Genomic DNA, 16,281 nt, shown 5'->3' with positions numbered 1-16,281 from the left:
TCCATCCATTTGACTAGTCGGTAAGATGTAGGTAGTGAACTGTTCATCATCCTTCGCGCTCTTTCGTCGATGATAAATATACAACGCTAGTATCAGAAATAGAAACAAAAATGGAAATCCAAGCGTTCGATAGTCACCAGCGACTGCGTCAATAATGATGAATATCAGAAGAATTAGCAAACATAAGACGAAAATACAGAATTTACAACAACAGGCATAACGCTTCCGTCTCTCCGTTTGCAAACGCGGTTCGTTCTGCAGATCAGGAATCAAATCCGTTGTAGTCTGAGTCTGTCTGATTATCATCTGCGGTGATGAGTCCAGGTTGAATTAATAAATCTTCCACTGGTTTATTGTTGAACATACGTGGACGGGAGTTAATAGTTATATAAGAATTTTCTCAAGCCACGAGGCAAAATGAGACTTTTTAAGAGTGGCTAGTAAATCGTTGAGATACTACTCCAAACAAGGAAGTTGGGTTTTGTGCTAATTGGGGTGACGTCAATCTGTAGGTTACTGACCCGGAACGAATCTTTAAATAATAATAAATAAATAAATAAATAACTTTATTTAAGTGTCGATGTATTTAGTTTATGCAACTAATTGGGGACACTGAAAATAAACTGAAATGAAGAAATAATCAAAGAAACATAAAGTGTTTTAAGAATCCCAACTTGCAAGGAGGCAAACCAGTAGGCTATTTACAAGCATGGTGGAGAAACTTAATTTGAGCTAATCAGAAACCAGGACAAATAAAATAAAAACTAGCCAACCCCCTCTCTCCCTCTCTCTCTCACTCTCTCTCTCTCACTCTCTCTCTCTCTCTCTCTCTTGAAAAGCAGGTACGGTAATATGGAGGGAAATAAAAATAAAAATATTAACGACAGAGTAAGAATAGTTTGCGTGACTATAGTGTTCATTTGATTTCAGCCCTTGGAATTTGAGACTGCAATCCGGCATCCTCAGCGTTCCAGATTCCTCAGCGTTCCAGATTCCTCAGCGTTCCAGGTTCTCAGATTCCAAGCGTTGGAACAGCCGAGACAAAGCTTGTCAGTCAGTTAAAAAAAAAAAAATCTCTTTTAACTCGATCTATTTTGATGTACCACCGTACACATGATTGCTTCATCGTAACAAGGCAAGTACGCGGACAGATCTTTGTTATTCTGACTAAGATCAGAAATATTGAGTTCTAGGAAGAACTGATCGTAAGCATAAGCACCATGGAGTTGTGAGGGGTCTAAACTCTCCTCGTATGAAGGAGGGGATTCAGTCATCTCTTCTCGATACTGAACATCACTCGTAACACCTTGTAATCGTGAGGGCACTGTGCTAGTACTTGGTGCTTTAACGTGAACATACAAACGATATGCAATCCAGGCTATAATCAGAGACATTAGCAATAGAACTGCGCCAAGGATTCGAAAAGAAACCTCGTCTTTCGGGTCACACACGGTGATTACTATGATCGATGCGATGAAAATCCCAAATGAAAATATCCCCAAAAGTGAAGCACAATAATTGATTTTCGAGGACTGGTCAGTTTGGCTAGATCCTGTATCCATAGCTGATCGAAGAACTGTTTCTATCGGTGGTTGCCACATTATTAGTAGCAAATTAACAAAGATAGCGGAAGAAAAATAGGAAGAATATCGTGATATTCGTGACTAAGAAGCGAATACTGATCTAACCATGTATGTATTGCCATTGTTATTATTATTATGTCAATCATCAAGCTTGACATTTCTCTTGTGACGCGTGATGATCATCTACTGTGGAGTATTTGTAAAACACCTGAGCAGCAGCGCACATTTTATTACTCAGTGTTGTCAAAATGAAATAGTTCCTCTCTTCTTCTCTATTCCTATTCCCCTTATTGCGGTCCCTTACCCGCAACTGTGCCTGATATTTCAGATGCGACTAGTTTTATTTTCAAGCAGAAAGAAAACTGGAGTCCAGAAAACTAAACTAAAGTAACCATTAAAATAACATGAAACACTCGTTTACTCTTTCTCTCCTTTTACTCTGACGGCTTCGCCACTTCAGTTACATCTTAATTTTCTCCCCCCCCCCCCCCCCCCCCCTGTCTTTTCTTGGCCCTCTTGTGATATTCGTTTTGTTTATTACTTTATTTGTGCTTTTTTCCATCTATGCTTTTGGATCGTATTTTCTCTCCGAGCTGAGTCAGTTGCTTAGGGCTTTTCATCGTTACGGGAACCAGGTAACGTCTTTACTGTGATACAGCAAATGGTGCGCAGAAAAAGCAACGTCGGATTGGATAGTAAGAGGACTTTTAAGGGTGAGTGGGGAGAGGGTAAGGACTTATGAGAGGATTTTATAGAAGCAGAGCCGACGTCGCATGAGTGCGGACTGATCACGTACCGCTCAAAGCTGATGTCACGCGATGAACGCATCAACTTTTCAAAAACTGTTAACGAGCGAAAACGATTCGCGAAAACGCTACGTATATAGGCGCGGGAACTGCAGTTCGTACTGTATTCTATTCATAAATTCCTACTCCGGTTAATACATAACGAAGCAATGACAATAAGTATTAAAAATACTTGCCATTATTAATCGTAAACCTCAGTGTGCAGTACGTGAGGCGGTGTAATCTTATAATGATATACCGGTCTATTCTTTCTTTTGATTGGACGAAAATTCTTACCGCTCTGACGCTTCGACTTCAGTCCAGTATTTCGAACAAGCAAAAGAACTTTCGTGGTTGTTAAAAGCAAGCGGCGATATGGAGTTGGGTAACTACACGATTGATGCCATTGACTCAACATCACGCCTTCCGCGATGGATTGTAGTTTTAACCCTTCTTTCGTGTGCCGTTTCGGTTTTGGGCTCATTAATCCAAATTATGACTTATTACATGTGCAGACAGCTAAGGATTCCCTCTAGAGAGCTTCTTGTCTATATGTCTGTAGCAGACCTGCTCTCTGCCCTTGCCTTTGGAATAGGAACAATCAAAGACTTCCACGAAAGTACACATTGGTGCATTGCTCAAGCGTTTTTTTCGACTTTTTTTTCAACATCCTCCATGTTTTGGATGGTTGCTCTGTTAATCTATCTCTTTGTAACTGTGGTGACCATCAACCCGGAGAGATCTGCAAGTCTAGTTCTATACTTCCACACTATCTGTTGGGGTATTCCTGGATTAGTTTCACTGTTAGGTAAGTAGCATAAGACTTGAAGATGTGCATTATGTAACTGATAATATATAAATATGGTTCAAGTGTCAAATAAATCGTAGGCATGGATATAACCGCTTAATAGAGGATGAACCTCTACTCTTTGAATATGATAAAGCCCTAAAAACATAAAGCTTTCTTTAAAAAATTCGTTTCAAAATTTCGATTTCCCAATCATAGTTTCGAACAAGTTACATTTGGGCAATGGATTTACCAACACGCCAAATATTTTTGCGAATCGGGAAACTGTGTATTACAATGACCTTTGATCATCGAGTCACTTACTTGAGGCCGGCCTCACGAAATGCTTTCATTATTAGCCTCGCTGGGCGAAACAAATGAAAATATAAACTAATTTTAAATAAACAAGTTTTATCGAAAAAATTTTTTTACGCGACTTGGCTAACTATTTTTGGACTTCATTTAGAAGTGAAAGTGTTAATAGTGCAACGATTTGATCAATATGCAGAAAGTGAATAACGATTAGCTAGGGTGGCCTCCGTATTAAACAAACAATTATCAAAACACAACACATTTATTGTTTGATTATTAATTATTCTGAAAAAGACTTCTTTGAGCAGTATAATTATTCCCGTGATTTCAAAATTTCTAGCTTGGACTTCTTGTCTGTGTGATTTTGTTCAATTTTCTAACCGACTAACTAATGGTCTTGTTTTCTATATCCACAGCATTGTGCTTTAGAGAACTTGGAACCACTCACTCTAGAGTATCAGTGGGTTGGTGTTGGGTCAAGGTTTATAATCCACAGTCATTAATTTGGATGCTGGTCACAGAAAAACTCTGGGAGCTTGCAGCCTTCTTTTGCCTTGTAATCTTTTCTATTGGCATTAGAATACAAATATCTCGAAAGGTGATTATGATATTTTCTCCTGAGAGCAAACTGAATATAGAGAAATAAACTGATTTTATTTGGCAGGGGTGCTGGCCAAGGGATGTTTATGGAGGGGTGACATGGGATAAGCCCAGGCCCACCGGTCTATAGAGCAAAATCTGTATTTTCTTCCTTGCATGGTATAAGGGAACGAATAGTGCTAGTATGAATACCACGATATTATGCATTTATGTATTTTATTACTGTCTTAATGTCAGAATTATATATGTTCTTTCTTTCTTTCTTTCTTTCTTTTTTTCTTTCTTTCTTTTCTTTTTTGTGAGTGCATTTTTTTATATTTTTATAGAAACGAGATGTTTTCATCACCAAGGGCGATAGGCAATAGCTTATTACCGACAGAAATGGTTTCGTTGAATGCAAAGTACATTGAATCAGTTTCAACACTAATGTCCATGTTCTTGATGAGAATAAAAAGCGGAAACATATTCCAGCTTGATTCTTGCAATGACCTATCTCCTATTGCTTTTTATATTGCTTATCCCCTTCGTTTCTTCTGGATGAAGAGCCAAGGGTGTGAGTTTGCGAAATCATAATAAACAATTATTATTATTCACAGCGCAGTAATGAAGATCTTGATTACCTGCCCATTGGAACTGCTGAGGCCATGAGAAAGATCAACACGAAAATCTTATTTATACCTTTGGTGTTTCTGCTGCTTCGAATCTGGGGATTCGTGCGCTTTGCTTTATTTATACGCAAATCACCACATGCAATGAATAGCACTCTTATGGTTCTACAGGTAAGAAGATGTTATACTGGAATCGTTCTTATTTGATGGGATACTACAGGCTGGAAGAGAGATGAATGGGTTAATGGATGGACGGAATTATGGATGGAATGAGATGAGATGAGATTGAAAAAAATGAGATAGAATAGGTCAGTGGAGTGATCAATGGGTAATAAATGTGTGGATGGTCGGGACCGTTAATGAAATGCGATGAGATTGGATCGGAGGGTGGGAGGGAGGGAGGGAGGGAGGGAAAGAGGAAGGGAGGGATGGTGGATGGATGGATGGATGAGAGGAGGGAGGGAAGGAGGGAGGGAGGGAGGGATGGATGGATGGATGGATGGATGAGAGGAGGGAGGGAGGGAGGGAAAGAGGGAGGGAGGGATGGATGGATGGATGAGAGGAGGGAGGGAGGGAGGGAAAGAGGGAAAGAGGGAGGGAGGGATGGATGGAAAAGTGGTACAAGACCTGGTAATATATCAGTTATAGTGAGTGAAATATGGAGAGAAGGCTTGATAGAATGGGATGAAATTTGATGGGTGGGTATAATGGGATGAGATTTGATGAATGGGTAGAATGGGATGAGATTTGATGAATGGGTAGAATAGGATGAGATTTGATGAGAGGAATGGATCAGGAACGACGTAAGTTTGGATAGAGATAAATATCAGTTTTGGATGAAATAAAAAGCTGCTGGAAGGAACATGCGATCAACAATGCACACAAAACGTTTGAACAAATTAAATAATAGTTTATGCATGCTTTACATCAACAGGGAATAGGAAACACTGGCCGAGGATTTGCTAATTTAATACTCTTTTGTCTTTGCTCGGCAAGAATCAGAGAAGCTCTTTTATCGGGATTATCCAATCTCACAAACAAGGAGACTTACTTAAACAAACTGTCATTCTGTCTGCGGTGTTGTTTTAGACCAAATAATGATTCATCGAAACCACTTCTTCAAGGACAGAGTAACCAGGAAACTAAGAAAAACTTTTACGTGCATTTTAAAGGAGACGTTTTTGATTATAAGTATGATAATAATATTTAATCATGTTTTTATTGCGCAATTTGACACGAGTTAATATGAAATGCGCATCCACAAGAATTTATTTATTGCTAACAATGATATTTAATGCTTCTATTGCGCAATTTTACACGAGTTAACATGATCAAATGCGCACTGTCAAAAGAATTAAAATAATATTATACTGGCTCACAGAGCTGAATCGTGAAGAAATAGAAAACGCGCCCGCGTGGTGTGTGAACACGAGAGAAGTGTTAGGAGCAGCACGACCGCGCATAGCGGCGGTGCTTCTCGACATTTCTCGAGTGTTCTGCCAATCCCCACGTGCTTTATGACTCAACACAACAGAGCACAGCAATTTCAATTATATTCCAACCATTTTATTAACCAAATGATGAGCCATTAAAATAGTTCCACCGACCAATACAACACATTTTGTATAACAGTCATTCTCTTGGAATAGGAGGTACCACCGTCCATTATTCCCTCCCACTTTGAAGTACTATGGTCTTGAAGCCACCGTGACTCTAGGATCCTCTGAATACACCCTAATAATCATAAGGGTGCCGATTGCATAAAATCAGAGCAATTCAAACACAAAAGTTATCAAACGTTAAATCATGACTGATAAGTTAGTATTCCACTTTTTTACATATATTGCAATTGGGTCCGGTTTAGTTTAGTTTAGTAGGTTTAGTTTCCGGCCGACGTTGTCGTTCTTCCAAGAGTCTCATGATACTATAGAAGACTTTGTACTCTTGAGCTTAATTCGTACAGCTGTTGAATTTCAGAGTTTTATGTAAAGTCTGCAGACGTGGGACTTTGCTCGGTGATATCACTTAGCAAGCTGCTGCTGTTTTCCCCTTGTGTCCTCGTGTCGTCCCTGAAGTATGCAACCCCTCGGAACAAACACAAGGTTATCAGATATACTAAAGGAATGTATGCCAGAACATTGACCAAGATCTGTATTCTTAGGAATGTTGAATCACGAGCGTCACTATTAAGTGCTGAGCTGAAAACGGTGATGAGGCAAAGGTTTGTCAACAGCAAAGCATCTAGAGTATTCAGCCAATTGTATCTTGTATTGTAGGGCTGTAAATATAGAAAGATGCCCAAAATCAGGATACAAGAGGCTTCCAGGATGGATCTCTTCAACGGACCAAGAGGAAGGAACAACGCCATAAGAAGAATCCAGATCCTGCATATGAAGTAGAAGCCAGCAAACCAACGATTATTTCTCTGCTTCTCTTGGTCTTCAAAACAGTTTTGGAAAATGTCGAAGAATAATAGGTATCCGTTAAGACAAGGAAACTTCCCGGAGAACCAAGGTGTAAACACCAGAACGATAGGGAGGAGAGCCACAAATAGCAGTAAAATGATGGCAAGGATCGTGAATGGCAAGTGTGTTTTCCAGTCGTCAGAGAAGTTGATATTCCCGTCTGAATACAACACCCATTTGCTACCAACCTTCACGTAATGAAGGATGTTGAAGGATATTGTGGTGATGTCAGTATAGCAAAACACTAACAGATTGCACAGAGCGTGGGATACGTTCCTGCCGATGTACAAACGAGGAAAACACCTTGCTACCCTAGACAATACCAAAAGAAGGAAAAGAATATAGAATGGAAGGATATAATTGAGGCCCAGTTTGTAGAAGTTTGTTAATCCAGGATAGAAACAAATACCAACTCCTTGGAGTCTCCAGTTGGCAAGTCCAATGACAAACGATATGAATGGATCATCATTGAGCTGTGTATTCGTCTGCAAAAGGTATCCCATTATCTGATAAGAGTACAGCCACGAGTTCAGATAAGCAGTGAAGATGTCGAGGTTTATCTTGAGCACCAGCAACACAAATACCAGCATCACTAAAAAGAAAACTAATAAAAGCCAAGTATTTTGCTCACTGCACTCTTGAGACGTTTCGACACATTTTTCACTTCCCAGAAGCACGGTATAATTCGATAGACATTCTCCACAGAGGGGGATGTTTGCATTTCTATTCTCTGCACACAGTTGATTTCTTTTAAGTGGAAAGTCTCTTTTTTTAGTATTAGTTGTAGTTTTATTACAATGTCCGTGTGGACACGAGTATGTGTCAAATGTTCCATTAGGGACACTACCTCCCCAGTAGCCCGTCTTCAAGTACACTGTTTTCCTGTCATCACTGCACCTAGAAATCCCAATCAGCTGTTTTTTCGAGCAAATACATTCGCCTTCTGCTTCGTTTATATGAAATCCTTGGTTACAGTCGGAGAGTCTCAGGGTTTTGTTATTCGTTTTACTAATGGTTTGTCCACTGACCGTTCTTAAAGTCAAATTGAACATGCCACCATTCTTCCCATTCAACACCAGACCAGACACTACAGTATCATTGTGTTCTATGTTTTTTATCAGTAGTAGTGGTGAAGAGGTACCTAGTCTAGCATCATTAGGATCTGAAGAATCTATTGATAGGTTTACAACACCTTGCACGAGACTTCCTTTTTCATCAATTAGTTTAATAGATGCAGAAAATTCCTCACCTGGGGATCGTTCCCATTCCTTCTCAATGATCTCTATTTTAATAGGATCTGTTGATATTTCTTCTGAAATGTTTCCTTGACCGCCATGTTCGTTTATATACTTCACAAAGTCCCACTGGAGAGAGTGATTGTTAATCCTTTCCTCTCCCACTTTGCGACAGCCTTGTAACGTGGTTGCGTAAATGGATTTCCCTCCACCATCTGACGCATCGTTTGATTCAAACGTGAGATTCGTGTCCCACTGGTTAACATGTTCAAGTGTGATTGTGTCGTTATACGAGAGAAAACATCCATGGGTATTAAGTTCGGTTGTATTGAAGGCGACAACTGGTGGACCGCCGACGTTTACGTAAATTGCGCCCCCCTTACCAGTTGCCTTGTTACCTTTGAAATACATATTTGAAGCCGGCATCAAATCAATGATAGACATGCCATACATGCCAACAGCACCTCCTTGAAGACCACTGTTATTCGTAAATGATGCATTACCGAAAACTTTAAGAATTGCCGAATCTAAAACCAGAGCTGTTTGTTTGTTCGAGTCAAACTTGGTTGATCCTTGAAGAAAGACGGGAACGGAGTACGTATAAAGCGCGCCCTGACCAATAACAAAGTCGTCTTCAGTTCGTATGATCTCATTACCGATAAGACTGCAGTTTTCAAGGCAAACAATGTAAGGAAGAATGGGTTCTTTGAAGTTAGGGTTAATATTATTCAAAGCTAGATCCATTGTAGCAGTTGAAAGCCCAATAGCTGAGCCTAGAGTTGCTTTGTTGTTCGTCCACCTGCACCTTCTAAAAATGACCTTTCGACAGTTATCTTCTGTATCAACTGGGTGAAAATATGGTCCATAGTGGGAAACACCCCCTCCAAATATTGCCATGTTATTTTCGTAGGTACAATTTTCGTGAAGAATTTTGTTAGGATAAAATTTTTCTTTGCCGGGCCAAATAGCAAACCCCGACCTTACAGCTCCTCCAGCGGTGCTTTTAGAGTTGCCTAAAAACCTACATCCAGTAATAGACAAGGAATTGTTCTGTGTTTTGTCTTGGAATTCCACAAAAAATCCGGCTCCCCAAACAGCTTGATTGTTTTTGAATGCGCAATTTTGAATCACTAGGTTATTGTTCATGGTGGTACCCTTGACAAATAGTGAAAACCCTCCCCCACGACCGAATGGCATATGATCATTTCCCGAAGGGAACTCAATCTTGTTCTCAAAACATTGTTCGGGGGCCAAGTTTTCTTCAAAAGTACATCCTTCAATTATATAATTGTTGTCGTTCTGATAGGCAAGTTGTTCAGTATTGTTTGTTCCGAATGGAGGAAGAGCACCTTCGAAAGTAAACTCCACATAAACTCCCCCTCCTGCTCGTGTATATGATAGATTGCGTGAACAAATATTATCCGGGTCAGGCGAGTTGCTGCTGAAAATTGACCTCACGATGTTGACTTCACCTCCAACATCATACATTAATAAACCAATTCCTGGGCTCTCGGTGATTTTGCAGTCTTCCATGGTCACATTTTTCACGTAGGCCAAGAACATTCCAGCATAAAATGGAACGTGATCTTTATGAATTTCTGCAAACGCTGAGCCAACCGTACTCTTATGCAGACTTCCGCAACGATAAAACGAAATTCCACGAATCTTTATGTCTCCACTACGAACAAATGTAAAACTCGCATTTGTAGAGCAGTTGATCAAGACATTGGCAAAACTTCCGTTCCCTGATAATCCAAAGTCTGACACATGCTCGAAAGTAGCATTGGTGGATAAATAGTACACTCCTGGTTCCAGGATAATGACGGTGGCATTTTTTATTGTGACACTGATTGCGTGGTCGAGCGTCTTGCAGGGATTTTGAATAGAAGTTTCCTTTGATGTGGAATTCAAGCAAGATTCGGTATCATTACCTTGATTTGACACAACGATAAAATGGCGATAGGTTCCGTAGTCATTTGGATGTTGGGCAGAACCTCGAAGGAAAAAGTGAGTACATAAAATAAGACTGAAAACCACAGCCAAATGAAGATCCATCGTGAGACAAGAAACCCGTTAAAGGTGACTGATTTCTTAGAAAAGGGGTGACAAAGGAAAAGTCGGAGTCTAGTATAGAAAAGGAACATGAAATGACGACTTTTGACTAGGCGTTCCTCGACAGTCACACGACCTTAAAACACAGGTAGCCCAAAAGAACAAATATTTACAATAAGCCGTTTTTATTACAAATAGAAACGGCTCCCTAGATATTTGGTGTAGAGTGCGGTGGAAGGATAATATTAATTAGTATGAGTGGAGATGAGTGCTACACACTTAGCTAAATCAATTAGCCGTCTTTAAATAAGTATCAATTAAACTAGTTCACTCGATACTGTTTATTTTCAGCACATTGGGTTACCTGTTTGTTGAGGAACGCCTTGTCATTAGAGACATTTCCTGGTTTTTTTTATTGTTATCAGAGAAACACCCCTTTTCTAAGAAATCAGTCACCTTTAACGGGTTTCTTGTCTCACGATGGATCTTCATTTGGCTGTGGTTTTCAGTCTTATTTTATGTACTCACTTTTTCCTTCGAGGTTCTGCCCAACATCCAAATGACTACGGAACCTATCGCCATTTTATCGTTGTGTCAAATCAAGGTAATGATACCGAATCTTGCTTGAATTCCACATCAAAGGAAACTTCTATTCAAAATCCCTGCAAGACGCTCGACCACGCAATCAGTGTCACAATAAAAAATGCCACCGTCATTATCCTGGAACCAGGAGTGTACTATTTATCCACCAATGCTACTTTCGAGCATGTGTCAGACTTTGGATTATCAGGGAACGGAAGTTTTGCCAATGTCTTGATCAACTGCTCTACAAATGCGAGTTTTACATTTGTTCGTAGTGGAGACATAAAGATTCGTGGAATTTCGTTTTATCGTTGCGGAAGTCTGCATAAGAGTACGGTTGGCTCAGCGTTTGCAGAAATTCATAAAGATCACGTTCCATTTTATGCTGGAATGTTCTTGGCCTACGTGAAAAATGTGACCATGGAAGACTGCAAAATCACCGAGAGCCCAGGAATTGGTTTATTAATGTATGATGTTGGAGGTGAAGTCAACATCGTGAGGTCAATTTTCAGCAGCAACTCGCCTGACCCGGATAATATTTGTTCACGCAATCTATCATATACACGAGCAGGAGGGGGAGTTTATGTGGAGTTTACTTTCGAAGGTGCTCTTCCTCCATTCGGAACAAACAATACTGAACAACTTGCCTATCAGAACGACAACAATTATATAATTGAAGGATGTACTTTTGAAGAAAACTTGGCCCCCGAACAATGTTTTGAGAACAAGATTGAGTTCCCTTCGGGAAATGATCATATGCCATTCGGTCGTGGGGGAGGGTTTTCACTATTTGTCAAGGGTACCACCATGAACAATAACCTAGTGATTCAAAATTGCGCATTCAAAAACAATCAAGCTGTTTGGGGAGCCGGATTTTTTGTGGAATTCCAAGACAAAACACAGAACAATTCCTTGTCTATTACTGGATGTAGGTTTTTAGGCAACTCTAAAAGCACCGCTGGAGGAGCTGTAAGGTCGGGGTTTGCTATTTGGCCCGGCAAAGAAAAATTTTATCCTAACAAAATTCTTCACGAAAATTGTACCTACGAAAATAACATGGCAATATTTGGAGGGGGTGTTTCCCACTATGGACCATATTTTCACCCAGTTGATACAGAAGATAACTGTCGAAAGGTCATTTTTAGAAGGTGCAGGTGGACGAACAACAAAGCAACTCTAGGCTCAGCTATTGGGCTTTCAACTGCTACAATGGATCTAGCTTTGAATAATATTAACCCTAACTTCAAAGAACCCATTCTTCCTTACATTGTTTGCCTTGAAAACTGCAGTCTTATCGGTAATGAGATCATACGAACTGAAGACGACTTTGTTATTGGTCAGGGCGCGCTTTATACGTACTCCGTTCCCGTCTTTCTTCAAGGATCAACCAAGTTTGACTCGAACAAACAAACAGCTCTGGTTTTAGATTCGGCAATTCTTAAAGTTTTCGGTAATGCATCATTTACGAATAACAGTGGTCTTCAAGGAGGTGCTGTTGGCATGTATGGCATGTCTATCATTGATTTGATGCCGGCTTCAAATATGTATTTCAAAGGTAACAAGGCAACTGGTAAGGGGGGCGCAATTTACGTAAACGTCGGCGGTCCACCAGTTGTCGCCTTCAATACAACCGAACTTAATACCCATGGATGTTTTCTCTCGTATAACGACACAATCACACTTGAACATGTTAACCAGTGGGACACGAATCTCACGTTTGAATCAAACGATGCGTCAGATGGTGGAGGGAAATCCATTTACGCAACCACGTTACAAGGCTGTCGCAAAGTGGGAGAGGAAAGGATTAACAATCACTCTCTCCAGTGGGACTTTGTGAAGTATATAAACGAACATGGCGGTCAAGGAAACATTTCAGAAGAAATATCAACAGATCCTATTAAAATAGAGATCATTGAGAAGGAATGGGAACGATCCCCAGGTGAGGAATTTTCTGCATCTATTAAACTAATTGATGAAAAAGGAAGTCTCGTGCAAGGTGTTGTAAACCTATCAATAGATTCTTCAGATCCTAATGATGCTAGACTAGGTACCTCTTCACCACTACTACTGATAAAAAACATAGAACACAATGATACTGTAGTGTCTGGTCTGGTGTTGAATGGGAAGAATGGTGGCATGTTCAATTTGACTTTAAGAACGGTCAGTGGACAAACCATTAGTAAAACGAATAACAAAACCCTGAGACTCTCCGACTGTAACCAAGGATTTCATATAAACGAAGCAGAAGGCGAATGTATTTGCTCGAAAAAACAGCTGATTGGGATTTCTAGGTGCAGTGATGACAGGAAAACAGTGTACTTGAAGACGGGCTACTGGGGAGGTAATGTCCCTCATGGAACATTTGACACATACTCGTGTCCACACGGACATTGTAATAAAACTACAACTAATACAACAAAAAGAGACTTTCCACTTAAAAGAAATCAACTGTGTGCAAAGAATAGAAATGAAAACATCCCCCTCTGTGGAGAATGTCTATCGAATTATACCGTGCTTCTGGGAAGTGAAGAATGTGTCGAAACGTCTCAAGAGTGCAGTAATCAACATGCCTGGCTTTTATTAGTTTTCTTTTTAGTGATACTGGTATTTGTGTTGCTGGTGCTCAAGATAAACCTCGACATCTTCACTGCTTATCTGAACTCGTGGCTGTACTCTTATCAGATAATGGGATACCTTTTGCAGACGAATACACAGCTCAGTGATAATGATCCATTCATATCGTTTGTCATTGGACTTGCCAACTGGAGACTCCAAGGAGTTGGTATTTGTTTCTATCCTGGATTAACAAACTTCTACAAACTGGGCCTCTATTATATCCTTCCATTCTATACTCTTTTCCTTTTGTTGGTATTGTCTAGGGTAGCAAGGTGTTTTCCTCGTTGGTACATCGGCAGGAACGTATCCCACGCTCTGTGCAATCTGTTAGTGTTTTGCTATACTGACATCACCACAATATCCTTCAACATCCTTCATTACGTGAAGGTTGGTAGCGAATGGGTGTTGTATTTAGACGGGAATATCAACTTCTCTGACGACTGGAAAACTCACTTGCCATTCACGATCCTTGCCATCATTTTACTGCTATTTGTGGCTCTCCTCCCTGTCGTTCTGGTGTTTACACCTTGGTTCTCCGGGAAGTTTCCTTGTCTTAACGGATACCTATTATTCTTCGACATTTTCCAAAACTGTTTTGAAGACCAAGAGAAGCAGAGAAATAATCGTTGGTTTGCTGGCTTCTACTTCATATGCAGGATCTGGATTCTTCTTATGGCGTTGTTCCTTCCTCTTGGTCCGTTGAAGAGATCCATCCTGGAAGCCTCTTGTATCCTGATTTTGGGCATCTTTCTATATTTACAGCCCTACAATACAAGATACAATTGGCTGAATACTCTAGATGCTTTGCTGTTGACAAACCTTTGCCTCATTACCGTTTTCAGCTCAGCAGTTAATAGCGAGGCTGGTGATTCGACAGTCAAGGGATTACAGATCTTGGTCAATGTTCTGGCATATTTGCCGCTTGTATATCTCATGATCCTGTGTTTGGTGTGTGGTTGGAATTATTTTAAAGAAAGACAAAGATCTAATAGATTGTTAATGGATGTGGAGAAAACTGAAGAGGATTGTAACAGCGACGAAGATGCAGAGAAAAGCGAAACAAATCTTGGCTCTTTTAAATGGTATGTTAGCAAAGCCTGTTTTATGTGATTGCTACTCGTCATGCCAATGATGTGACTGACTGATCACTGACTGACTGACTTATTGATTGATTGATTGATTGATTGTTGATTGATTGTTGATTGATTGATTGACATTTCCACAGAACTTTGAAGGCTTTGACGTTCCCACATCGAAGGCTTTTACCAGAGCGAGGTTAACCATGGTATTGACATACTGGCACGGGCAACTGGACTTCAGTTTAGGCCAGCTTTCAGAATTCCAGAAATTTATTCCAACCAAGGACTGACCATAGCACATGTATCATAGAAGAAAATTTAGATTCAGAGGAGCAGCCAAGCTTTTATATTATTGCCCTTGAAAACATATGCACGGAATCACTTTAAAAGTGAGACTCATTATTTAGTATCAACTGAAAAAATATTGTGGCTCTTTCTTGGCGTTGCAGGGCACGTGAGCCATAAAGAAAATATAAAACAATAGAGGCTTTGCACCGTTTCCCAGTGGGAAAAAACTCTATTATTGTTGATCTTTTCGTGGCTGCCATCATGTGTTGGTGCAAAGCCTCTATTGCCGAGAAAAATGAGTTTGGAGCTAAACAATACTCTACAACTACAAAGAACGCGGCAACGCAGAATCCAATACATCCTGCAACACCAATAAAGACCCAATATTGTTTGGTACACAATATTTTACCTCTTGACAATTGATTAGCAAAGATGAGATCGACAAGAGTGCAACAAAAGCGGTGCACAAGCCAAAGTTAATTTTTCATGTAAGTCAAAATTAGCCATTAATATCGGAATATGGGTTATTGATATCCATGATTTGTTTAAAAAGGTTATTGTAACCATGGGTTATAGGTGAAATGTTATTTTTCCAAGGGAATTAGGGACTCGGATCGATTTAGAAAGGGCGGGGAAGTTCATGGTACCTTTTAGGGTTCCAGATCTTCAATTTGGTACTTCTTAGGGGGTCGTAAATCTAAAAAGACCACCAGAGAGTAAGACGTTACCCCTTAGGGTGTTCGTCGGGTAATAAGATACCTAATATTAAAAAATGACAGCCAGAACGGTAGTCGTAATTCAGTTTCTTTCTTCGGTCATCATCTGACTTCTATCACTTAAGACAATTGGTATCTATAATAGGAGTCATTTTCTCGCCCCATGTAAGGGAATCCGGAATCCGGAGTCCACGAAATTTTAGGCTTTGGAATCCGGAATCCAGCACTCTGGAATCCGGAATCCTGGCCTTGGAATCCGGAATCCACCCTTTTGGAATCCGGAATCCGCTACTTTGAAATTCAAAGTATACACTCAAATGTTATCGCCTCGACCTAGAATGGACCTATGTAGCCCTTCCCCCACTGTGCAATATCTCCACCAAGAATATCTGTCATCAGATGCTGATTTAATTGATAGACGATTCTACTCATATTGGCAAGTATATCAAATATAATTTTCAGAGAATGTATCTGAAAATTAACGATATGGAATCCGGAATCCGCAATACAAAAGTTTTGGAATCCGGAATCCAGACCCTTGGAATCCGTAATCCAGAGTCTCGGAATCCAGAA

At 40.1% G+C, this 16,281-nt stretch overlaps 3 protein-coding genes across 3 annotated transcripts; 2 read left to right on the top strand and 1 right to left on the bottom strand.

Moving 5' to 3' along the window:
- The first annotated feature begins 2,684 nt into the window (after positions 1 to 2,684).
- Positions 2,685 to 6,292, top strand: LOC116297567 (G protein-coupled receptor 157). The gene is made up of 4 exons (XM_031705818.2): positions 2,685 to 3,176; positions 3,884 to 4,065; positions 4,664 to 4,846; positions 5,610 to 6,292. The coding sequence occupies exons 1-4, from the start codon at positions 2,744 to 2,746 to the stop codon at positions 5,883 to 5,885; spliced, it is 1,074 nt and encodes a 357-aa protein (XP_031561678.2). The 5' UTR covers positions 2,685 to 2,743; the 3' UTR covers positions 5,886 to 6,292.
- On the bottom strand, positions 6,220 to 10,460 carry LOC116297563 (uncharacterized). Its single transcript, XM_031705814.2, has one exon. It carries the CDS (start codon positions 10,428 to 10,430, stop codon positions 6,657 to 6,659), a length of 3,774 nt encoding a protein of 1,257 aa, XP_031561674.2. The 5' UTR covers positions 10,431 to 10,460; the 3' UTR covers positions 6,220 to 6,656.
- A 418-nt stretch (positions 10,461 to 10,878) lies between these two features.
- LOC148906067 (uncharacterized) lies at positions 10,879 to 15,777 on the top strand. The gene is made up of 2 exons (XM_089038566.1): positions 10,879 to 14,707; positions 14,851 to 15,777. Coding segments are annotated over exons 1-2 (3,801 nt in total). The 5' UTR covers positions 10,879 to 10,907; the 3' UTR covers positions 14,852 to 15,777.
- The last annotated feature ends 504 nt before the right edge of the window (positions 15,778 to 16,281 follow it).

This window comes from Actinia tenebrosa, unplaced genomic scaffold (genome assembly GCF_029948245.1).
Source record: "Actinia tenebrosa isolate PJP-AT-01 unplaced genomic scaffold, QUT_ActTen_1.0 PGA_scaffold6__47_contigs__length_16458017, whole genome shotgun sequence".
NCBI lineage: Eukaryota > Metazoa > Cnidaria > Anthozoa > Actiniaria > Actiniidae > Actinia > Actinia tenebrosa.
Note: the sequence above shows the minus strand (reverse complement) of the source record. Positions and strands in the feature narration are given on the sequence as shown.